This window comes from Syngnathus leptorhynchus, chromosome 16 (genome assembly GCF_054491065.1).
Source record: "Syngnathus leptorhynchus isolate UIUO chromosome 16, UIUO_Slep, whole genome shotgun sequence".
Classification (NCBI taxonomy): domain Eukaryota; kingdom Metazoa; phylum Chordata; class Actinopteri; order Syngnathiformes; family Syngnathidae; genus Syngnathus; species Syngnathus leptorhynchus.
In genome coordinates this window covers 1,108,547-1,133,691 of record NC_141210.1, presented here as the reverse complement: position 1 = coordinate 1,133,691, position 25,145 = coordinate 1,108,547, and the positions used below count along the sequence as shown (strand labels likewise).

The 25,145-nt window shown below is 48.1% G+C and overlaps 2 protein-coding genes across 4 annotated transcripts in view; both read right to left on the bottom strand.

Moving 5' to 3' along the window:
* The window catches only part of tnrc18 (trinucleotide repeat containing 18), a 28,782-nt gene extending 14,695 nt beyond the window's left edge, over positions 1 to 14,087 (bottom strand). For 2 of the 3 annotated variants that reach the window (XM_085933382.1, XM_085933383.1), the window contains exons 1-8: positions 13,891 to 14,087; positions 12,003 to 12,367; positions 5,918 to 6,058; positions 4,142 to 4,243; positions 2,393 to 4,051; positions 1,037 to 1,121; positions 704 to 918; positions 68 to 214 (exon numbers count right to left, since the gene is read on the bottom strand). In XM_085933382.1, the coding sequence (XP_085789508.1) occupies positions 68 to 214; positions 704 to 918; positions 1,037 to 1,121; positions 2,393 to 4,051; positions 4,142 to 4,243; positions 5,918 to 6,058; positions 12,003 to 12,210 (2,557 nt within the window). In that variant the 5' untranslated portion in view covers positions 12,211 to 12,367; positions 13,891 to 14,087. The remainder of the gene's footprint in view (positions 1 to 67; positions 215 to 703; positions 919 to 1,036; positions 1,122 to 2,392; positions 4,052 to 4,141; positions 4,244 to 5,917; positions 6,059 to 12,002; positions 12,368 to 13,890) is intronic. The other variant, XM_085933384.1, reaches the window with a different exon arrangement.
* A 4,074-nt stretch (positions 14,088 to 18,161) lies between these two features.
* Positions 18,162 to 21,916, bottom strand: actb2 (actin, beta 2). The gene is made up of 6 exons (XM_085934487.1): positions 21,765 to 21,916; positions 20,434 to 20,563; positions 20,118 to 20,357; positions 19,361 to 19,799; positions 19,091 to 19,272; positions 18,162 to 18,986 (listed from the first exon to the last, which is right to left on the bottom strand). Exons 2-6 carry the CDS (start codon positions 20,554 to 20,556, stop codon positions 18,843 to 18,845), a joined length of 1,128 nt encoding a protein of 375 aa, XP_085790613.1. The 5' UTR covers positions 20,557 to 20,563; positions 21,765 to 21,916; the 3' UTR covers positions 18,162 to 18,842.
* Between the last annotated feature and the right edge of the window lie 3,229 nt (positions 21,917 to 25,145).

Sequence of the window (25,145 nt, the reverse complement as noted above, 5' to 3'; positions counted from 1 at the left end):
AAACGTGCTTTTTTTTTTGGTCAAGCGTACGGGATTATTGGGCGGCTGGAGAAAAAAGATTTTCTACCGTAGTGTGGCAGGTGCTCGGTCGGGATGACTATAAGCTTCCCAGTCTGTGAGTCTCTGACAAACTGGTAAGGAGGCGCTATGGAGCCCGGAAGTGACGGCGGGTAGCCTGGGGAAAGCGTCGGGTGAAGGGAGGAAGAGCTCAAGCCTGACGACAAGTGGGGTACAGAGACAAACGTTTTCTTAACAACGCTCAAAACTAACAATTATTTTCCTTAAGCAAGCCTGAAAACAAAAATGGTGCGAGTGTTGACGCGGCTATTTCTGGGCCGCGAATGAGGAATGGGTCTGGAACGTCCTGCAAAGTTCAGGAATGTCTGCGGCACTTGACCCGCCCGCGCCCCCCCCCCCCCCCCCGGAGGCGGTGACTGATGCAGCGAGTCAACACTTCCTTCTCTTACTGCACCCATCCAAGACTGCATGTCGAATTTCGCAAGCGCGTCACGGGCGAGTGCTAAACGGACTTGGACTGTCTTTAGCATCGGGATAAATCATTCCGACGTCAAAGGGGGCGGGGCGGCCGAAAAGGGAAACGCTGGCTCGTTTTCAAAGGCCGACATGTGGCGCGGCCTCGTTTACATTTGTTCCTTACAGTGAATAAAATGGTCCGTAGCATATTATTTACGTGTCCACGTACTGTACGGTGAGCCGGGGAGCCAAACTGGAGGAGCTCCGGGGCGAGGCAGCCAGGGGTGAGAGGTCAGAGTCGACGGGTCGGGATGCCATCGCCCCGCCCCTCCGGTCACCATAAGGTTGGGGGTCATGAGGCTGGTTGTCATCATACTGGGCGTCAAGCTGCTCGGAAGCAGGGGAGGGGGCAGCTGCGTGAAGTCCGACAGCTCTTTGGGTTCTCTGCGAGGAAGCAAAGGGCGGGAAATGGTGAATAGAACACGTCAACGGAGCTGCAAAACAAGATTTGAAAAAAACCCAATCAATGGCACAGGCCATTCCTGTTCCATATCCGCCTCACCTGAGCATTTTGTCATCACGTTCCAAGCGGCCGGCGAGCATTCGCTCTTCGTGATGACGTGCGCGCTCTTCACCTCGTTCTTCATCTAGGTTGACAACCCAAGTCATATTATTAGTGTGAGGGAACGGGGATGAGATCATTTGGCTGCTTCTTCGTACAACGCCGCAACAAGGGTTAATTGACTGCAGGTGGGTGGCTTGACCTCAATCCAAAAAGCCAAGATGATGTGTTGAGCGGACAGGATGCACGCTGCTTCCCGCTGCTCTGTTCTGCATTTGCCGCAAAATCCAAACGCTTCAAAGTCTCCCTTAGGTTGATTGGCAACATCATACTTCACGAATCAATCCACAGTCGAGCAAGTCGTGGTCTTTCTGGTCTGCCGACATTCACGGCTAATTAGTCGCGCTAGATGAGCGGCTGTTCGGATCTTTCAACTCCAGTCGCTAACGCTACTGCGATTGGCTGAGAAATGAAGAATAACCACCGGGATCTCTTTGCGCTCTGGCTCAAGCTGACTCAAGGTCCCCGAGGTACATCAAATGCTTTTGTGCATGCGACTGTGCTGAGCCATTCAGAGTGTGTGACTTTAACCATCCCTGACATGCTCCTCAGGAAAGATTTCAAGACTGTTACCAAGGTTACGGGGACCCTGGCCCACATGCCATCCTCCTCTGTGAGCCAGCGATTAGCCGCCACCTTGCTCACCTCCCTAATACTCAGTCACTTGCATCCTGCAAGAAGGCTCTGGTCCCATCTCCGTTTTTCTTTTCCCACAGCTGCTTCTTTTAGACTAAAGCCCCTTGGCAGGGATGGATGGATGGACGTGCATGCACAACCACATGCTAATAAACACTCTGTGAGTCATCTATTGTACTTCGCATGGGCTTTCACACATTAACAAAGTCCATCATTGCTTAGCAACAAACCAATGCGCTTATTGTCGTTCAAGGCTTATTTGTAGCTTTTAGCTGCACTCTGCAATGCCATGTTTCATGCAAAGTGGCTGGAGGTGAGGCTGGCAACTGCAGAAAAGAGCCCGGAGCGGGAGAGAGGGAGGGAGAGAGGGAGCGCTTTGCCAAATTACTCCAAAGTAGAGACATTCAAGGAAATGAAAAGAGAACAGAGGATGGGGGAGAGAAGAAGAGAAAAAGAAAACACTTGGAGCTGTGACAGACAGAAAAGACACGTTTGGATGGAGAGTGCGCAAGGAGAGCCAAGTGACTGGCCCAAAAATGAGCCTCTCCAATCACATTATAGGCACCAAAGTCAAACAGAGCCCAGCAAATCGGACTTTGAGCCCAAGAAAAATGAATCGCTAGTCGATTTGGAAAGATCAGATGAAAAAACAATCATTACCTTTAATAGCCGTCGGCAGCGGGGCTCTCTGCGGGTCCGAGGAACCCGTGCTCTGCTTAGCGCCGGTGCTCTCTCTCTGCCGGGCCACGGCCACGGCGATGCCGACCGGAGGGTGGCGCACCTCTCCCTCCGTCTCGCGACCAAAAGAGCGAGCGCTGTCGGGTCGATCCTGCTCTCTTTTCAGCTGGGGAGGCACCCTCAGCGACCCGGAAGCGCTGGAGCCCACCACCGACCTCTCTCGCTCTCGCTCGCCTTCCATCCCGATGCTGGCCAAACCTCCGAAGGGCCCCCGGGTGTCGGCCGCGAGCCTGGCGGCGGCGGCGGCGGCGGCGCCCCCCCCCTCGGCTGCAAAGTTGCCGCTGTATTTAATGAGACTCTGCATGGCCGACACCTCCGAGGGCCCGGAAGTTCTCTCCCCGCCGGACGACGCTCCTGGACGGTAAAGGCTGGCCGGGTCCAAGTAGAGCCTCCCTTCCTCGCCCGTGCGGCTCTGTCCGCGCTCGCTTTGCGGGGAGCGCCTGTGCGCGTTAGCGGCGGCCCGGTTGGTGGCGTGAGGGGAAACTTGCGTGTGTCCGTGTTGGGCGGCCAGGGCGGCCATGTGATTGGTAGCGTAGTTGCTCAAAGGACTGATGGAATTCCAATTTTTGTCCGGAGCGGCCCGCTCTAGGCCCAAACGACTGGAGTGTTTGGACACGTCCCGGGCCTCTGGGCTAAACCTGGATTGATTGGAGGGCTCCTGGCCTCGTTTGCCCACAGAACCGTTGCAACAAATGATAGAACCTTCCTCTCGATGATGATGATTGCTGGAGTCGCCGGGCTGGGAAAGTCGCGGATGTTCCGTCGGGCCCCTCTCGGGGAACCTGTAAGTTTCCCGTTCGGGCTCTTTGTCGCTCTCTCTGTCTCTATATTTGTCACCGTGCTTGTCGCGGGCCTGCGACGCGATCTGGATGGGCCCGACCCGCTCGTCATAAACCTCCACAGAAGGTACGTAAGTGGGCGCGCTGACTCTCTGCTCCCTCGCGGAGTCTCTGAGCGCGTGGGGGAGGGGCACGGCCGTGACGGAGGGCTGGAGGGAAGGGCGAAGGGCGTAGGAGAAGTGGAGCGGTCCCGCCGGCGCGGACTCGTTCCTCCTTTGTCGTTCGGAGTGAGACGCCGTCGGCAAGTTATTGGCGTTGTTGGAGTGATGGTGGAGTCGGGAGCCCGCTTCCCCCTCCCGACTCCCTCGCTCCGCTTCGTTGCCGAGGAGCCTGCTCATGCCACCGCCCCCACCCGCGGGGAAGGAAGATTGGAGCACAGGTGATGGCCTTGACCTGGGCTCCCCTGTGGAGGGCTGAGAGCTTGATTTGTGTGGATGATGATGATGATGGTGATGAAGAGAATGATGTAGGGACCAGGCATCTCTGTCTGCGTCCCTGTCTTTCTCTCGCTCCTTATCTCCGGGGCGCCCCCGGCGTTCTTCCTCACTCCTCCCATCCAGCGTGAGGTCCACCACACCGTGCTGTCGAAGCTCCTCCCGTGACCGCTCCCCCCGATAGGACCTTTCTCTGGCCGCGTCTCGGGATGCCTTTTGGGGCGGCGTGGAGCCGGACAGTGTGCTTTGGGGAGCAGACGGGGGGTGGAGGGGTGACTGGCTAACAGTCGCTGGCAGGAAAAAGCTCTCTAAAAACAAGACAAAAATAGAAAGCAACCTCAAGTAGCCTTTTCAGACAAATCCCACCTAGCAAAAGAAAAACGAAGCCGGCGACTCACCTTTATGGGAGTCATAGAGGTGACTTTGGGAGATTGAAGGTGGGTCCAAGTGCCCCAGTGATAGGTAGGGACTCGAGTACAGGCCGCCAGGCAGAGGGTAGCCTAGAGACAAGGAATCATCTTTATCAAGACAGGTTATTTTGCAAGTGCAGTAAAAGGCTTCGGTTATTGACAAACGACTGAGCAGGCTTCATACGTTTCTGACCCGCCGTTTAATATTTCAGTGCCCAAAGGAGAAACTACAAATTAAAAGAAATAGTTGTGGCTTGGCTTCCCCTTAAGAAAATGAGCGTGCGCTTAGAAGCACTTAAGAGACTTGGCTTGAATACAGAAGATTATGCGTGGCGCTTTCATAAACATGTCATGAACCTAATGATGGCCTCCATTCTATAAGGCTGCTCCCTCCCTGCCTCCCATATTCGCTCAGCCAAAGACTATGTGACTATTTTTTTTTGTTGGCTTCACATCCAGTCAAGTGGTGCGCAGGCAGAACGAAAATAAAGAAAATTGGGTCATAGTCTGAGCGCTTATCTGCGCTAGCTATTTGAGCATGACAAGATCTGGCAGACTTCATGTCAGACTTTGCACCCCACCCCACCTGCACTCGGTCAGCAATGGGTTGCCCCCGAAACCAGCTGCTGCTCTCACAAACCACTTCTTAAGATAGAGAAAGAAAAAGGCTCTGCAAAAAATGGCACATCCATCCGAGCGTGCAACAACCGCCATCTGAATACGGCCGTCTGCCTAGTGAGAGAGGAAGAAACTGAGAGGCGGTTGCACAGCGAGCTGGAAGTATAAACGAGCGAGAGGGCAAACGACTGCAGCGTAGCGATCCTTTAAACATCCAACGTTGATCTCTCGCAGCTTTCACCCGTGCGTACGTGCGTGGGTGCGTGGGTGGGTGTGTCCAAAGCACATCCAAAAATCTGCTGCCCAGTTTTTTTACCTTCAGCTGCTACTACAAGCAGGCAGGCGCCCTGGAGCCATGAACGATTGTATTTTATACTGGCTGAGGTTTAGAGAGAAAAAAAAAAAAAAAAAAAACATCACGGTGCTTTAGTTCAGATTAGATTTTACACCAAGTCCAATTTCCATCCATCCCATCATCTCCTGCTATTAGTTAGGTCAGCTAGGGTTTATCTCCATTTTGCTGCTCGTAGGTAATTCATCATCATCTTCCTGGCATGACAGCGATGACCTGCCTTCACGCCACCCAATGGGCTTGAAATGGATGGAACAAACGTCGCCCCCCGGCTCTGTCAGGTACACCATGCAATCCATTTTTGGTTGGACTCCAATCCCAAATGAGATCTATTTGTCCTTCCTCTACTTTGCGAGATGTGCCTCACTCGATACCTGCTAACGCGTAAAAGAGGGAGCGGGCATTCAATCACTTAGTCGAGTTAAGAAGCAGAGGACAGAGGACAAAGACACTCGTACATCCATACGTACATGGACGTGTGTCTTGAAAAGATAGGTCAGGGAGAGAGAGAGAAATGTTGAAAAGTGGGGCGGGAGAGCATGTTGGGCAGGAGGCTTTTAAAAAAAGAACAAAAGAAGACAATGCATTCGAGCCAGCCAACGTGGCAGCAGGTGAAACTGGAGGAAGGGAGGAAAGAAGAAGTGAGACACATTTAGGACAGAGAAAGACAAATAAGCCCACGAGGAAGAAGAAGAACGGGCCTCTGGGGGGGGCAAAAGTGACAGCGCTCTCTCTGCGCCGCTGACTCTTTTATGGTGCCCATTGATGGACCGGCGTGGTGTGTATTTATTTACCTTCGTGAGCATGTGATGCCCAGAGCTGAGCCATGGGCAAAGCGCCGGGATTGGCGGATCGGTATGCGGGGTCAGCGCCCAGGGGGGAGGGGCATGGATAACCGGCCAGGAAGGGATTGGATCCCGTTGGAAAGGCATCACCTGGAAAAAGAAGGGGAAAAAAAAAAAAAAAGGATCGTCAGTCACCATGGTAACCACCGCTAATCAATATACACTATTGTAAATAACACCTGGTCTATGAAAGCCTGCCGAGTTTGTAATTGTGCAAAAGATTACAAATATTGGATGTAATAAAAGGAATGACAGCTTTATTGGAAGGATTTTTTTTTTTTTTTTTTTTGACACAAGGGCACCTTGAGCACAACTATGTCGCATGGATTTGCATTTCAACATTTGGAGTGCATCATTTGAGGTGTGACAACCATTTTGGCTTCTCAAATGCTGCTAAAGTCAGACAAAATGCCAGCGGTCGCCTCAAAATCAAGCTCGAGAACGTTTCATTTCCACTCAACTTCAAATTTAAAGTTGCTAGTAATGTGGTCCTGGATTCTAAATACAAACAAAGCAGCTGTTGACGTGCTTTTATTGGGATTCAGCAGACATCATTCCTAACTTGATTATCACCACAAACAGGCATCAGTGGGACCACGATGATGTCCACTGCGTCTATTTATCTCACACAAACTCTATTATGGACACATGCAGGATACCAAAAAAAAAAAAAAAACTACTCTCTAGAAGAAAAAAATAATCCCTTGACTCAGCATTGATACTTTTATGGGTCTATTTTTGAGCAGGCTCAGCCGAGCACTATCAGGGCATTAGCAAACTTTCAACCTTTGAACTACTGCCGCTTCCTCCGACGGCAAATCTGGAGAGCTCGAAAAAAGGTTTTTGCGTTCGACCCAAGTGTCCCACCGCTGCTCCGCCCAGGCCATTAACCAAAAGCAGTGCACAGCCATTACCCTGATAAAACTAGCCATGTGTGTCGGGGAAAGGGTGGGGGAGACTTGTGTGCGTGCGTGCGTGTACGAGTGTGTGTATGAGACCTATGGGAATCCAGACACACGCCAAGGAGTTTTTTTTTTTTTTTTCTGCATCTACATAAGTACATTAAAAGTGCAGCGTGTCAGCACGCAGATGGATTTCCAAATCAATACATTTTTTCCAATTAATCGCCAACATGTACTGTACGCTCACGTCGAGTAGTATGCGGATTTTGTCAAGGTGCCCCGAGCTCAGAGTTGGTTCCATTTCAAAATCATTCCCCCGTGAGAATGAATGAAAAGGCAATAAATGTTATCTTTTTTTTTTTTTGCACACAAATCACCTCGCCGGTACAGGCAATATAAAAATGTAAGCTGGTTGCTCCAGCATGGCAATGTTTTTTTTCAACCAGGAATTGTCAGGTGCGCAAGTGCGTTGTCATGGCGACGCAGCCAAGCAGTCATCATGCCACGACTCTCGCCTCTTCTCGCGCACTGACCAAAGTAGTAGTAAGATAGTATATTTTTCCGACATCTGACTTTTTGTGACACATCCCGTGTACTGTGTTGGGCCTGGGGACATCCATCTTCCAAGCTTTTCTTTCCCTTTATGGCTCAACCATTTCCTCCCTCCCTCCCCAGAAACAACTCCTACTCCACAAAATTTGCCATATCGGTACGAGTGAGTTGCCAGGAAACAAAAGCGTCGACTGCGGGCATCTTCTCATGATACCTCCATATTCAGATCCTGGATAGAAAAGCTCTGTCGGAAATCAATTTGAGGAATGATGCTGCCGCTGCCAACGGTGGAATCGCTGGATTGGACTTACTGAGATTCATGAGCAAAACAAAGATCAATGAAAAATCAATCATATTAAAAATAATATTGGAACAGGTACAGACCCAAGATAAAACTAAAAGCAAAAACAATCTGAAAGGTCCTACACACACACACACACTCTCACTCACGCACCATCTGTTATCCATCAGTAGTTGCAGGGAAGCAAATAGATTTCTGCTTTTTATTTCCCCACAAGAAAAAAAGGAACCATAAAAATGTGATCTGCTTCCAGTCTCCAACAGCACCACACTGCCACTGCTAACCGTAAAAAAGAAAGAAACTTTCACATTTTCTATCATCAAACGATGACAACCACAACAAACGTGTTGTAGTCGGAGAAGGTACGAATGAACCTTCCGGCTTGGAGTGGCGTGTTTGCAGCCAGAGATAGGAAGTGACACAAACACAAGTGGCAAACAAGTGTGGAATTTGCTTTTACAGTTGACATACAATAGAAAGAGCGTCAAGTGCCAAGATCACACACAATTGTTGAACAAACAAACGTCGGCTCGCCGCAATAACACTTTTGCAACACTACACGAGCGCATTGAGACTACAATTGGTGGCTCTTTTGTCCCAAATATGGGCCAGCATAAAGACCAGACACCGTGTGACCTTTGTGTCTTTCAATGGAGGGCAAGGGAACGTTTTTGGCTGGGTGGGTGGACCAGTTAGCTAATGCACTGGGTATTTCAACATGCTACGGCATGTCGCCGCGCACACGCACACACACACACACACACACACACACACACATGCGGGTGGGTCTATCCGTCTGGTGTTTGACAGCTGTGTGCGCCGAGGTATGCTTGTGTGCCGTTTGTCTACCTCTGACAGGTTTATTGTAGCAGGGCAGCAGTGCCTTGTGCTTTCCCTTAAAGAGCCTGTTTTCTTTCCTGAAAGATTCAATTTATCTGAGAGGGGGGGGAGGGGGGGGTGTCCTCCGTCTTCTCACCGAGAGGACCGTGCCTCGCTCACGTCTAAACACGCACGCACGCTCGCTACATTAATATTAACGTAAACACACGCTGTCAAAGACAAATGGCTATTGGCTGAGACAACACGGTCCTCCCCTACGAGCTGCGTGAATGATACTTGCACTCCATATGTACCATGTGTGCATGCGTGAGTTAAAAAGAGCGAGAGAAGGGCTACCGCATTCATCTGACGGGTTGTGGTTAGGATGAATCTCTATGCAGCGAGTCCCGGCCGGGGGGGGGAGAACCCCTGGCCCGAGCAGCAAAAAGTACAATCACATGCTCCTATTCCCACAAACAGAAAAAAAAAAAAAAAAAAATCCCACCTTGGCGAAACCCAATTGAGCGAGCCTTCTTCAGTTTGTTTTCAAGCCTCGACTTCAACGCTCCTCGTCCCCTCCTGATCACGTGCTTGAAAATAATCGTCTATTGTTTTACAGCGAGTCAGCTGACATGCCACCAGGTTTGCATCTGGGATTTAGCCCCATAACAATCAAACGCTCAGAGCAGATGTGGTGTCTACCTCGGTTGTTGGGGCGGAAAAACACATCGTGCTTTCTGGGAAATGCCAGCGAGCGTTGAATATAGGGAGACACCGCTCAACACTGTGTTGATTGTGCGCACGCTTTAGAAAATAGCCTTCAAATGCCTCCAGGAAAGAGAGAGAGAGAGAAATTTCTGGCCTTGTCTCATTCATCAGTGTAGTTACATTTTTGTAGGTCCTACATCTGCTGCACAAGGGAGGTAACGGGACAGATGGCCTCAATCTGGTGACCGAGGGATTCTGCAGACCTCCGCTCGACAGAGAAAAATGGATAGCCACGAATAGAGACTGGAAACGCATCACTTTATAATAGATAATTGTTTACAGTTGAAAAGCACCGGTGGATTTGCAACAGAATTGAAAGCCTGTTTTTACACACAACATACCCCCGAAAATATATTTCTATTTGTCGACGCGAAAGATCAGCACAACTGCGTGCGCTTTCATACGGCCACATATCAAGCCACAAATGGGATAATTAGACGCAGGATGATGTCGGCACCGGCATCTGGTTTATATAAAAAAAATAAAAAATAAACTTGTGGTACACTAACAATTACTTTCAACATAGCAGGGAGGGAGAAGTGAATGTCAGGTGTTAAACTTAACACATGGTTCTTGGCGCTGCAGTGTATCGAGGTGGCGGACCAGCTCTGAATGACTTCACACACACACACACACACACCCAAGTCCAAAGAGTGGCATGGAAAAAAAATATTTTTGAAATGCCAGATTTAGAATGACGTTAAGGCAAACTTTTGTGATAGTCCAATTCGCTTCAGAGTGGAGCCCGAAAAAAAAAAAACATCTTCAATTTCATATAACAAAAGCCGCAGCTTTGCTCATTTGATTACTCACTGGGTGCTTGAGTTCAAGCCGTTTGCAGTAATTAAAAGTGGAACATTGCTACCATTTGCAATTACCAAATAACTGTCATGTCCCGGAGCTGGGGGTTTTATGACGCCAAGCCCGGGACTGGTATCTCAGTCCTGTTTGCTTGATGTAATCTGTAGGGATTTGATATTGAAGAGAAGCCATAAAGCCAAACGACCTGTTTCATACGGTGCTGTGCTGTGTGGGCTGCTGAGTGCGGGCGTGCATGCGTGCGTGCGTGGAGGGGAAGAGTTAGCAAGTGAAAGGGTCACTGCGTGGGCACCAATAACTACATACCAGTACTGAACAATACCATGGCCAACCCCGCCCCCCCCCCAAAAAAAAACCATCAGCAAAAGTACTAAAATGATTTCTGATTTTTGTGTATTCCCATCAATAATTAATCATAATTTGGGATGTTTGTTGCCACTTTTTTTTAGTACCTGGATTCAACCCTTTAGTCGTCACCGATACCAAGTACCAATACCACTAGATACGTAAAATGTATTTTCACAATTTTCTATTTGTCTCATTTGTAATTTCAAGTTCCTGATTGTAAAACGACCACAAGGGGTCGGCCGATACCAGTATCGACGGCTGTCGCGAGTACAGACACCTCGATTCCGATACCTGCTATCGGTACTCGCCTATCCCTGATAATAATCCAAATAATATGACTGGTTTCACTTCTTCCAAATTGAAAGAAACCAGAATAAACGTGGACTGTGTTGATCTCGCGAGCGTCACGGTTCTCTCCGCCCCACGAGGCACAATCCGATTGAAGAATGGTGCTCATGTGAAACATTAGCATCTCTTGGGGTTTACCCTTGAACAGAAACCAGAGAAACTGTAATTGTAGATCTGTCTACAGCTACAAGATTCGGGGGGGATGTAACACGATGACAGTATTTGTCAGACTTTCCATTTCCCCCCCAAAAAAAACAACACACACACACACACACACACCCACAGCTGTAACCTTCCCTCCTTCCAACATGTGTTTAGGTTCCTGACGTTCCCTCCCCTGCTTGACCACAAGGCACATACTAAACTTCCATTACTAATAAGAGAAGCAGTGCAACGACAGGCTAATTGACTGGCTCAGAGGGGAATAACAAACACTGCGCTTGATCTACTGACTGGTCAGGTAATGCAAAAAAAAAAAAAAAAAAAACACTCAGTAATCAGCTAGAATAGCTCAAGGTTGATTTACAGCAAAGTCCCTTTATCCATTCATTGGGCTCACCCTTTCCGTGTACATTTCTCAACGCGCAAATCAAGAGAAATGGAAAAAGAAGAGCCAGTGGCACAACGTTCCCAGAGAAGCGTGCGGTTGCATCGTCACGATAATAAACAGCGCAATACAATCCAGCCAGCCGGCCGGCCGGCCGGCCAGCAGTCACTCGGAGGAGAAGTATCACGTTGCTGCAACATCACACGTCGAGCAGTCCAATTCTGACAACACGTACAAGCAACGTTTGGAATATGAATGGCGGTTTAACGGTCCGCATGCGATCCAAGAGCGCTCCACTCTGGCCTGCCCACCGCTGTGCTCCTGTTTGGGCCAAGTACTTTTCCACTCATGTGTTGCCCATCCAAAGCGTGGGAATCCTTCACGCTATGCCTTACTTTATCTCAAACTCGCCTCGACCTCTTTTTAATATTATCTTTTTTTTTTTTTTTTTTTTTACAGTCACTGCCACCATAAAACAAGTCCATATCTGGTTTAATTTCCCACATTCATCCGCTGATGAACATGCATGCCAAGTGACACAACAGTCCCCATTTCAAGTTAATAGTTAATCCTTAATGTATTTCATGCAAGTCGTAATGGCATTAAAGCAGAGCAAAATGATTTACTCACTGTGGTGTCCGTGCAGGTTAATAGCCGATGGTAAGAATTTTCCAGAGTGGAGAGGCGGCGGGTGAGTGGCGGCCAAGTGGCCGGGGGAAGGCGGGATCCTCCCGCCTGCTCCTGCAGCCCCGAGTCGGTGAGGCTCCACGGCGAGCCCGGCCAACAGCGGGGGAGGTACGTGGACGGATCGGGGAGCTCCAAAATCTCTGCCATCCATTATCCACAACAGGGAAAGTTAGGATAAGAAATTGTCCTTTCGGATAGGCGAGCGTTTCCGAAAAAAAAGCCACTTTGGGCTATAATAATGATAATAATATTAATAATGTCTTTAGTGGTCCGGGAGATTCGGACTCATTTTCCGCCATTCTGCAGACCTGTGAAACGAAACAAAACAATCAATTCATTTGGAATATGAGCTGTCGCTATAAATGGACGATTTATAAAATAGAAGGATTCGTTTATGTGTATTTTGCAGCATTTCAGCGGTCAAGCGGCGCATTTGTGCAATGACGCAGTTCGGGAAGGGGGAGGAAAAAGAAGAAGAAAAAAAAAAGACTTAAAACGGACTGTTGGTTTGTTATCACTAGTATACGATTCGAACTGCTAAGTCAATCATTTCATCGCGATTGTACCAACATCGACAGCGTTGTGGTTAAATGTTTAAGCGTAAAACAGGCGCTCCGCCCCCCCACCCACCCCGATGCGCAGAGAGCAGTCAGCCGCTATAGGGCTTCGCGATCCGGGTAAACACGAACAGCGAGTATCGGTCCAGTAGATCCGCGCCGCCATGAACATACTCGGCGACCCATATGTTCATATTTCAATGAATTTTCACATCGGCTAGCTTCACCATTTTTAAAATACTTTAGGTCGCAGTCACTGCGCAAACCAAATGTACCGTCTAAATAAATATACAGCAAATGCACATTCCGAACGTATTTGAAACGTTTAAAAGAAATAAAAGACAGAAAGTTGTAGATCCGTCGTTAGTCAGCGCCATGGTGGCGTTCTGTTGCACACAATTTTAGTCCGGGGGGGCAAGCAATCGGGTATCGGTGCTATTTTAAAGACGGACTAAAATGTCAAATACACACAATCAAACGACGCTGTCTATCTAGACTTACTGTAATTGTGTGGGGCAATATTTTGACACGAGTGTGACCTACTTTGTAAAAGAGTTTTCTTCAAATAAATGAAGGCTGGCCTGGCCTGGCCGCCTCCTGCATATACATATCGTGTCTTTTACGCTACAAATTAAAAAATAGACACGTTAACTTGAAATGAAAACGGCCACTTTATGAATTATTCATATGATGAATGGAGCCACTAAAGAAAACCGAATGAAGTGAAATCACTCGGAAACATAATTGTGATTCGGCATGATGTCATGTTTACAAGGAGAAAACAGATCGAAAGTAGACTTAACCTTCAAATTGCTGCAAGCAAACAGAACAGCAATGACTCGTGATATGCGGGCGGCCGGGCGGGCGGCCGGGCAGGCGGCCGGGTAGGATCTCTTACGCACGGCTCACTCGACAACACTCACTTGTGTGTGTGTGTACGTGTGTGTGTGTTTTGAACGCAACACCGCAAACACGTTTACTTAGCAATATTAACCAACCCATATGTGGAGTTAAGACAATATTTGAGGCTGTGATCTGCGTGCTTCAGTGGCGGAGAAACACGACATTAAGAGCCACGTTTCAAAGTTTGCAACCATTCCGTTAACGGCTGGCTAAACTTTCTCCGGCATGGGGGTGGTGGGTGGTTTTTTTTTTCTTCCAAAAGTCATGTTTTCACTCCGCAGAACTAGACTACCAACCACCAAGACCAAAAACAACGCAACTTGTAAGAAAAGGCAATCCGAAAAGTAGAAAAATAAAGTCAAAGCGCTTACTTGAAAAGGGAGGGGTGTTAAGGAAGCGAGAACACCATTTAAAAATGCCAATCAGTCTCGCAAAGTGTGTCCAAGTTGCTTGGAGAACTGCTGTAGTCCATTCCAGGCTCACTCGAAGGTGAACTGGTGGATAGTAGAGAAGTGGGGGAAGAGAAGAGAGAGAGAGAAGAGAAGGGAGAGGAGCCCCCGTCTCGTCCGTTTACTCCTCAGCAATGAAACATAGCATTGTTTTACAAGCCCCGCCCTGTTCACTAGCACCGCCCTCTTAACGATCCCCGCCCATTGGTTGGCGAGAACTCTTCTGTGATTGGCTACGCTTCACGTCTGTCGAATGCCAAACGCTGTCCCTTTACCAGCACTATAAAAGAAATTATGGAGCGAGAAAGGCACCGCCGTTTCAAGGTCCCCTCTCTCTCTCCACTGTCTTCTGTACCACGCGATCAAATTTGAGGGCTGCTGGGATGCTTGTTGTTGTTGATGGTGGGGTTGCAAGACGACCCCCCCCCCCCACGCTGATTAGAATGGAGAAAGGGAAAGAAAGGCTCCAAACGCTGCTGCAGTGCTTTGATTGTAATTTACAGCATCTGCAATACATGAACTCGCCTTTTCAGCTTTTGCTGGATGGAGCCTTCAAATGCAAATGGAAGGTGATGCAGCGCTGCTTACTCAAATTTGCAGGTGGAAAATGTCCTTTTTATTTTTGCTTCTGCACAAGCCAATCCCGCCCGAAACTTGTGCCTGCGCTCCCTCCCCACCCTCTCTCCATGTTTCCACTGCCACTGAAGCTCCGCGAGTGCTCGCGTAATGCAGTTCCAACAAATGTTGATTAAAAAATCCGACACGGTTTCAAGCTACCCATGACACTCCTCCAACCCCTCCTCTCTTGGCAGTGTCGGTTTCAAGGCGATCCTGGCTCCCTCCCTCCCTCCGGTAGCGGGATGCTGCGAGTCCACCAAGAGAGAATCGCATCCTGGTTCGCCAATAAACGGAGGGATAAACAACGCAAATGACACATCACGCCTAGTCGCAAAAAAAGGACAACATATCCTGGATGAGGTAGAACTAGAGGCTGATCAAGCGGAGCCTTCGCAGTGGCGGCGGCGACGACTATCACCGTCAACCGGGGAAGGGAGTGCCCAGGCTGGGATCAGATGTGTGGCGATGTCCTGCGCTGAGCCCTCCGAGGGGGCCTTTTGTTCTGCTCCCTCCAGCCGAGAATCCAGACAATGGGTGCAGATTAGGCTCCCATTGTTGCTCTCTTCACCCCACAAACATTTGGCAGGTTTCATCTTCTCCTTGTTTTCTTGTCAAATATAGCAGCGATGGTCTTATCTCCACTTTGGAGGTGGGTGCAGCTTTATGCAAGTCATTCATGCAGAACGGACGGACGGTTTATACATGATGCATTATATTTCCAGCGCGTGTTGTGACTCTTGGGAACACATTCATGCCATCGCAGTGTAGAATGGCAACAATTGTGGAACCTTCTCACAGCAAGCATGCCATGGAATCCAAAACGTCACATTTGTAATATGCTGTCAGTCTCAAATATTACAGTCAAGGTTATACAGTGGCTTCCTCTTTTCTGCATTTTTCTTTTCTTCTTTCACACCCTTTCACAAATCCTTCTCGAGTCTTCGTCATAATCGATAGCCACAAATGCTTTTTTAATGTCGGTAAGTAAAAGTCACAAGCAGTATAAGCGCACTTATAAAAGTAACACCTTAATGAAGCCCCCCCTCTCGGAATAACATTGTTGGGAGGTGTTGGTCAATACATGGTAAATGATTAGAGTTGGTGACAAGAATATCTGATTGGGCATGTGGCTGCCTGCATCAAGCCACAGGGGACAGAGCACAGAGGCAGCATTGATTCATTCGGTTGGGGGGGGGGGGTTCACTGCTCTCTGGAAAGGACGTGTAAATAAATAAATACAGGAAGATGTGTCCCCTGCATAAGCACCCAGCCCGTAGTTCATAATAAAGCCAGAAGAGACACATTTGCATTTACAAGCACGGGAGCAGCAATAAATAATATGTCACCATTCAGCTCACACACTTACTTGCATGCCCACGGGGCCAACTCCTTCCTTCTTTCCTTCCTTCCTTCACCATCTCCGTAGCGTTATTGTTATTGAAGCAAGTACCACTGCATTGCAGCACGACTAATCTGAGGAAGCCTTAATTGTAGCACGCCGGCTTTTCCAAATGGGCTGGAAGATACAAAACACATGAATTGAATAAACAGGACCCCGCATGAGTGACACCAACCCCCTCATATGAAGCGATTCAACATTCATATACTGCTCTCATGGGGTAGCTGTCAATCACCAGATGGTGCCTTGCAGGCTTTTACTGGAGGTGGGTGCGGTGGGTGGTGCTGGAGAACTAACACACACACACGCGGTCGCACGGAGTAGTCATGTTACAAAAATGCATAGCGACACTTCATTCCGTATCAAGTGTAGAAAATGGACAGTTGCATGTCAGGTCTTGTGTTCTTGTCTGTGCACAAAGTGCGCCGTCACAGCTCTGAGGGAAGGGGGGGGGGGGTCCTCGAAAAGCCACAATCGGCAAACTGCAAATGCAACACATGTCGTGCTGCGGTGCGTAAAAAGTACCAAAAGCTTTCCTTCCTGATATTCTTTCCATTTTCTTTGATTTGCTCAGGATTAGCTATTTGTGTTTCTTCTATTTGCGCAATCCTCATTGCTCCTGTAATTATCTTCAACATGCTGCTTCCATTACCGTCTTATTGTTGCCAGGCAACAGATAGATATTAGACTTTCCAGCTCACTGCGTTTAGCTTTGAAAGCTGCAATAATCAAGACACTCAAACGGGAATCATCAGTAGCAAATAACTAAGGCCCATAAGCAATCTATTTGTTCCAATTGAACATTCTCTAGTGGTGCTGGCTCCCAATGCAGTGTTGCTGGATTAATAGACTGGTTTTGCTCACTCTATCATACAAAACTACTGCTGCTATTTTGCATGAGACATTTCGCCCAAATCGTCAATGTTTTAGGAATGTGGAAGGAAGAAAGAGTGCAGCAGAAAACCTACCCAAATACATGCAGGTCGAACACAACAACTTCCAAAATTGCCACGCAAACGGTGAAGCACATACAAATGGCGGAGGGAGCGAGGCTAGGCTAGGCTAGCAAGTTCATTATTCATATCTGCTGCTAGCATTCAATCCAACTCATATTTAGAAACACTGAACTGCGGGGGTGCATTTTCTTCATAGCCTCGAGACAAACTTGAGGAAAATCAATCTTAAACCAAACACGCTCCGTGTGGTGCATTAGCTTCATCTGGTGGTGGAAATCAGTACTGCATGTACAATGGCCACATCGATTTTGCAGCTGAAACAAATAAATCGACGACCACACCAAAAAAAATGTTAATAATCGGTCGAGCACGCACACACCAGAAACATTTGCGTGCACTGCACGCCTCAGCAAGCACCCGTTCCCCCGCTCGTGAGTGTTTTGCTGGCGGGGCAGTAAAAGGATATCAGAGGGGAGGGAAGCAGTCTCAGCAGAATCATAGGGCGGTGGGGTGGGGTAGGCTGGGCTGGGCTGGGGGCTGCAGTGGAATAGAATCCATTTCCAATAGTGAAAGCCACTTCACACACAGGCTAAGTGAATGCAGACGGCATCCTGAATGTATGAAGTCAGAGAAGCAACACACAAAGCTCTGCTTATGTATGCATCTGCTATAGAAATGCGCGTGCACGTCTATTTGTGTTTCCTCATCAGCCATCTGGTATGATCATTCATCATCGGTTCCACTGCAGCGGTACCGTTCTTCTTATGATTAATGGGCTTGGTGTTGCTATTCGAGCTGGATACACACTGCCATTGAAGAGGAGGGTCATCCATCGTGCACAAAGCTTTGGATTTATAAATGTAAATTGCCACCGTTCGTGTTGTGCTCTTTTCTCCTGAATGCACGGATACTTTAATTCCTAACCGTTCAGTTTACGGACATATGGTTTCGATTTTGGTAATTGCACGTTGTCTGACAGTAGGTTACTCAGACTAGTGAGCTGGTAGTAAATCTATGGCGCTACCTTGTGGTCAAACTATGTAATTACATGAATTACGTGGCGTTTGGAGTCTTTTTCTCCAGATTATTTTTTTACTCTGTACTGGAATTTGTATTTGTTATATTTTGTAGGTTAGCCTATTTGCAAAGATAAATGTCATACTTTTGACAAATTGTATTTGCTTTGCTCATGCCACACAAAAAAAAAAATACCAAAGCAATTTCTGGTCTGAACACATGTGCACTTTTTATTGGGATAGTCAGTGTACTCGTCTGGCACCCCACCACCTCTGGACCTCTTGCCCCACCACCCTGGGGATGAAACTGCCAACAGGGGGGGAAGAACAGGTCACAACTGGGTTTTGCATAACAAAAAAAGAAAAAAAAAAAAAAAAAAAGGAAAAAAAACAGGACCAAGATATTTTTAAGGCTGAAAGTACAAAAACCCAGACATAATTTACATACAAGCGATACCACCACCATGTTAAGTATGCACCAACCCACTGGGCAGCCTTCACAGAGGCGAATACGTGTCTGGACAACGCAGTTACCATTTGAAAACATGTCGTATGCAGTTCAGACATTTGGAATGACTCAACGAAATACATGTACATTGAAGTCCCCAGATGCAACTGCAGAAAGAAACCCTGGGGTGCTTTATTGAACCTTGCCAAACAAAAAAAAACACATTACTGTCACCGTCGTTCCAGTTTCTTTTTTGTTTTTGTTTTTTTTATCCTGAGTCAAGCGCCAAAAAACTAACAGAAGCCATGCCAGTGAATTGGTCAACAGGCTCTGCGCTTGAATATGTATGAGAGAATGTTGTGGTCGTTTTGCACAGAGCTGAAAATGTTGGGCATTTGGTCGGTCGGGGGGGCGGGAGGGGAGGAGGAACAGTCTCTTTAGAAGCATTTGCGGTGGACGATGGATGGGCCGGACTCGTCGTACTCCTGCTTGCTGATCCACATCTGCTGGAAGGTGGACAGAGAGGCCAGGATGGAGCCTCCGATCCAGACGGAGTATTTGCGCTCAGGTGGGGCGATGATCTGCACAGAAAAAAAAAAAAAAAAAAAAGAACAAAATGAGCGTTAGTTAGCTACGCCTGCCGGCAAGTTGCATCGATTGGACTGCAAAGAGCCATTTCCCTCACCTTGATCTTCATGGTGGATGGGGCCAGGGCTGTGATTTCCTTCTGCATCCTGTCGGCAATGCCGGGGTACATGGTGGTACCGCCGGACAGCACAGTGTTGGCGTACAGGTCCTTACGGATATCCACGTCGCACTTCATGATGCTGTTGTAGGTGGTCTCGTGGATGCCGCAGGACTCCATACCTAAGAGCGCAAAAGCAACGGTTACATCACCAGGCAAGGGAAGGGAAGGAGGAGATGCAAGTCGGGCTGGCTTTGACTGTGAACATACCGAGGAAGGAAGGCTGGAAGAGCGCCTCGGGGCAACGGAACCTCTCATTGCCGATGGTGATGACCTGTCCGTCGGGCAGCTCGTAGCTCTTCTCCAGGGAGGAGGAGGCGGCGGCGGTGCCCATCTCCTGCTCGAAGTCCAGGGCGACGTAGCACAGCTTCTCCTTGATGTCACGCACGATTTCCCTCTCGGCCGTGGTGGTGAAGGAGTAGCCGCGCTCTGTCAGGATCTTCATGAGGTAGTCTGTGAGGTCACGGCCAGCCAAGTCCAGACGCAGGATGGCGTGGGGCAGGGCGTAACCCTCGTAGATGGGCACCGTGTGGGTCACACCGTCACCGGAGTCCATGACGATACCGGTGGTACGACCGGAAGCGTACAGGGACAGCACAGCCTGGATGGCGACGTACATGGCGGGTGTGTTGAAGGTCTCGAACATGATCTGCGGGGTAGGTAGAAGAGGACAAGTTGAGGATGGCGCTCGGAACGAGGAGACTTTCGATATCTTTGGTGACCACTGCATTTCTACATGCCATCAAAAGTGAGGATCAGACTCGAGTTAGTAGAAACAAGGTGCAGAAATGATCATTCCTTCACACTTGTGCATGTTCAGCTTAAGAAAGACACACAGTCAAGAGACCTGTTGACGACAGATCATCTCATAGAAAGATCCTGGAGAGAAGGGGGAAGGTGAATGAAGATCAAATACGAAGGAAAGAGAGGAAATGAGGTGAACTCTTAAAGGGTCTTGCGTTCATACCTGGGTCATCTTCTCCCTGTTGGCTTTGGGGTTCAGGGGGGCCTCTGTGAGCAGGACGGGGTGCTCCTCAGGGGCAACTCTCAGCTCGTTGTAGAAGGTGTGATGCCAGATCTTCTCCATGTCATCCCAGTTGGTCACAATACCGTGCTCGATGGGGTACTTCAGGGTGAGGATACCCCTCTTGCTCTGGGCCTCGTCACCAACGTAGCTGTCCTTCTGTCCCATGCCGACCATGACTCCCTGAAAACAAAAAAGCAAACATTACTACAAATGTCAAAAATACGTTGGGATTATTTTCATCATGCCCGTTGCTCACCTGATGCCTGGGGCGGCCGACAATGGAGGGGAAGACAGCACGAGGCGCGTCATCGCCAGCGAATCCGGCTTTGCACATTCCGGATCCGTTGTCAACAACCAGTGCGGCAATTTCATCTTCCATGGCTGAACTGCAAAGAAAAAGGGAAAAGCCATTAACACCCACCCAAGCAAGCAAGCAAGCAGACAGACAGATCCTTCCTGATTTGTCACCCCTGCCACTTCCTGCTTGCGTAAGAAAGTGACAAAAAACGGCCACTGGGGGGAGCGCACGAGTCAAATTCTTGTGGCCAGACAAAAGGAAGTGGCGCTGTGTGCTCTTGTTACCATATAAGGGCATGGTTGGGCTTTTGAGCAGCTTTGCCGCTACCGCCGCCATGGCGCAAAGCCAGGGCGTACTGAGATCACTCAACTGGTACTGCGGCGACCACTCCCTCCCTCAATCCATTGTTACGTCCTCCCTCTGCCCCATTTTTTTGGGGGGGGGGAATTCGCTAGTAACTCAATAACCTGTCAGCATCACTCATTGATAATCTTATTAAGATTTTCTCTTTTTTTTTTTTTTTTAAGTTAACGCCCTCTAATTGTAATCGACGGCACCGGCAGACGAGTCATGCTCGTGAATTAAGACCATGACATTTCCCCCAAAGCCACGCCTTAAAACGATTGCCTTTAAAATGTTACCTTATTTTATCAGTATGTATGACAAATTACACGGTGTATGCACAGACATTTATTAAAATTGCCAATAAGTAGCAGGAAGCGAAACTCTTTGAACCGATGACGAATAAAGGGCGGTGGCAGGTAGCACGATGGCGGCGCGCTAAGCTAAAATGCTAAAGTAGGTCACACCCCGCCCGCCCGGCCGCTGCAGCGCGCACAAAGGAGCAGCCGGGGTCCAGACACCCTCAACACCAATTAATAACCACGACGACAAGCATTAAGCCGGAAACCCCCCAGACCGGATATTTGCAAGGTTACCACGTTAAATACACGTTAAGCCACCGCTTAACGCAACTCACAAGGTTGCATTCATCATAAGCCGGTTACAAAGCTCATTCTAAAGTGCAGCGAAGCCAAGGCCGGCTATAGCTAGCCGTTGGCCTTGAAGATCACTTGGAAATTTTCAAAATAAGATAAATGCTAAAAAAATATATGAAATAAGCACTGGCTTAATTAATTCAAACTTTAAACTGCCTTAAGTTAGTGTGCAGACAATAGAGCCTCGTGGTCACTAACACTTGTCAAACTCGTTATATGACTTAAAATATTTGGCACAAGACAATCATAGCATGTTAAATAGAGAGAAAAAACAACATTGTATTTCTTTACCTTTAGGTAGGGGGGTTTTCGCTTTAAGGAAAGATGTTTCAGGCAAATGATATCCCGCACGAACTGCGTGTGACGGTGCTCAGAGTGAACTAGCTCGTACCGGGATCGCGGCTTTTATACCACCTTCGCGGCCCAGCTCATGCCATATAAGGTAAACTTTGGGAATCGCGCTTTCTGATTGGTCCAGCGTCATGCACCGGGCACGTCGCGTGCACGCCGCGCTGCACTGGGCGCTAGCGATTTGAGGGCGACGAGAAAGAGGGAGGCGATCATGGCTGAAGGCTTGCTTGCTTGCTTGCTTGCTTGCCTGCTTGAAGAAAAGCAAGTGGGAATGGATTGATGTAGAGTACATAGCTAGCATAATCCCACCATTAGAGCATTTTACACCTTTCACAAGCATCATGAGGTGATTTTCACATGAAGTGGACATGACTGGAAAGTTGAAGCAATCATCTAAATGCTACCTGACACATCAGATTTATCATGCTAGTTACTTTTGTCAAGCGGGCGTGGGGTCACAGTGAGACAGCATCTCCGGGTGACTAGCATGACACATTAGAGGGTGACTCGGGAATGACCACATTTCCAGGCCACCCCCTTTCACCTCTATGCCAAGGCCAGCCTGCCTGTCTGCCTGCCCGCTTGCTTGCGGCTAATTCTTAACGAAAGCTATCTGCGATCACATGATATTTCCATTTCAAGCACTTTTAAATCATCGCTAGACACAGCCCTTCCGCAACTGCAATCACAGCCAGGCAACAAAGCATCGACTTTACTACTTGAACACTTCCTCTTCCTCTCACTGCATTGCAAGCATTTCAATGCCTTGTCCACTCTTTGCGTCAAGCTACTTTTCAATTGATATGATAATTGCCCTCATATGGACCATGAAGCTTCCTTTGAATCAGCAACAGTACAAGCCGAGATAAACCGCACGCAATCTCGAGTTAACTTTGTAGACAGCTGACTAGCGTTACGTTTCTGGGTAGAAAGAGACATGTTTGAGATGTCCAAAGGTCTACGGGGACCACATATTGACTTGCAGGCCTTAAAAGTCACTCGTTTAGCTACTACTCTCATCATCCTATAATGTTATGGGGATGCTATGAATGTGACAAACGCTGATAAAGAGGATTCCTCCTCTGTGTTAGTGCCATGATGGAGCAAAAAGGATTGGCTGGCAAATGTTTAACCAGGCAAGAGGGAGTGCCCCCGAGATTTCCACGGATATGTGCGTGACTCACTTTGATCATGATATTAGATTCCCTGACAAAAATGACATTTTGTTACTCAGTTAGCGAGAAGGCCCGGCTGCTATTTCTGCATGAAAGTGGCGTGCTATCATCTCCTCTTCAAGAGAATTTGTTGGGCCTAAGTGTCCTGAGTGGCCTCTTCTCGCGTGTCATAACAGCGTGTGAGAATATTTACAAGCTGACTGCCAGCTGACGTCGCTTGCCCTCAACCTGGCATGGCCACTTGTTGATGATTGTGGCCATTTTCAATTTCGAACTGGGGGTTCTGGTCCATACATTGATTGAATGACAGGTGATTTGTCACGTTAATGTGTCACTAAGCACGTGTATTGATACGAGTGCGCAACTCAAAGGGCAACAGCCAATAATAAGCACAAGGCCATTCTGATGACAGTGCACGTGTTTGGATTCTGACAGCAAAGTGAGCCTGGCTGGCTTTGTCAGCCAAACAATATCTAACCCACGACAGACGCGCACAAACAAATATGCGGCGCGGCTCCAATACCAAAAGAGTTTCACAGTGATTTGCTGAAAGGTATCTTGCGACACCCTCGTCCCGGGTTATCGGCTGGAGTTAAACAAGCAAACCAACCAGCTTGGCAGCCAGTACATTCATTTCGTTCACTGCCACTCCCTGCCTCAGGTCACGCACTTGGTCATAGTTTCCTATTCTTCTGCAATGGCTCTTTGATATCGGTATTTTCGATTTACAGCATGTTCTGTGCAACTCGTCAAAGTAGTCAATAACAAAACATTCTGATTAACATTGCCTTTGTGATGTGAATGAAAGGGGGGCGGCGGCCATTTTGCCACTTGCTATTGACTGAAAATGACATCACAGCTCGTGAACGTCACGGCCAAACCCAGAAAACAGGTGAGTCGTGATTGCTCATTACGTTGAGCCCTTGGGCGCCGTGATGTCATTTTTAGTCCACAGCAAGTTGCAAAATGAGACGACTTGCTTGCGCAAACCAAACAAAAAAATCCCAATTTGTGTCAGATTTGATTTGTCTGATTTGAAGCCAAGTGCACCAATCTCAGGACTTTTTTTCTTTCCTCATTCAATGTACTGACTCACAATTTCTACACTTCAATCTTGCAAAGCAAGCAAGGAACTTCTTGCAGGCCTGCCTTATGCAAAGTAACCAAGTCACCTATTGTTTGCCATCTGTGGCTGGTCACAGAGAAATGCCGCCTCACTCGCTCGCTCGCCCCCTCCCTCTTTGTGAAAGAAGCCAATAGATCGGTTCTCTGCAGCGTCATTGATCCGTGGGGTCACCACGGCAATAGTCTTACACTAAAGCATGGGCCAGTTACCAGCTGTGCGTACGTGTCTGCCAGCTGGCTTGTAGTTTCTTGCTTTCCATTTACAGCCCACCATCACCCCTTTACGCCAAAGACATCAAAGCTGTATCAAGGAAAGCAGTTGGTCAGCATATTTGTTCTTTGGATCAAAGCATATACCTATATGCTTATGTCACATGAATTAGACCAAATCTGCTTTAACCTTTGATTTTTAAAGAAAAACAATATTATATAATCATATGACCCATTTTTGTGTACCAAACTAATGTAATAAGCACATGGAGCGCTTAACGCCTCGGTTCCGCATGAAGTCACAATTCTTGCTCCTGTGTTCCTTATTCCGCAATGCCCACTTGACTTCCTCCCACTGCTCAGAGCTCCGATTGGCTCAAAGCGAAGGCTTTGGGTGCCTTTTAAGGCTCACAAGTAAACCTGATGACCAAACAACTTTAACCACCACAACCCCAACTAAACACAGAAGCATCACTCAAATGAAAAATGCATTGACCCGTATTGAAAAGAACACCGTATTTCATAATATGTTCACATATAATGCAGAACAAAGTCATGTTATGGATGAGTGAGCACACACACAGACACACACACACACACACACACACACACACACACACACACACACACACACACACACACACACAGACACACACACAGGCTCATGGTGTGGTGAACAAGATGCCGATGTATTCTCTCCCATCTGTCTCCATTGGAAATACACTTTCACATGCTAGCATTCCTTCTTGATCTTGATCACCATGTCATCATCATCTGCATGCCTTCTTCAGCAGCACCAATCAGCAAGTGA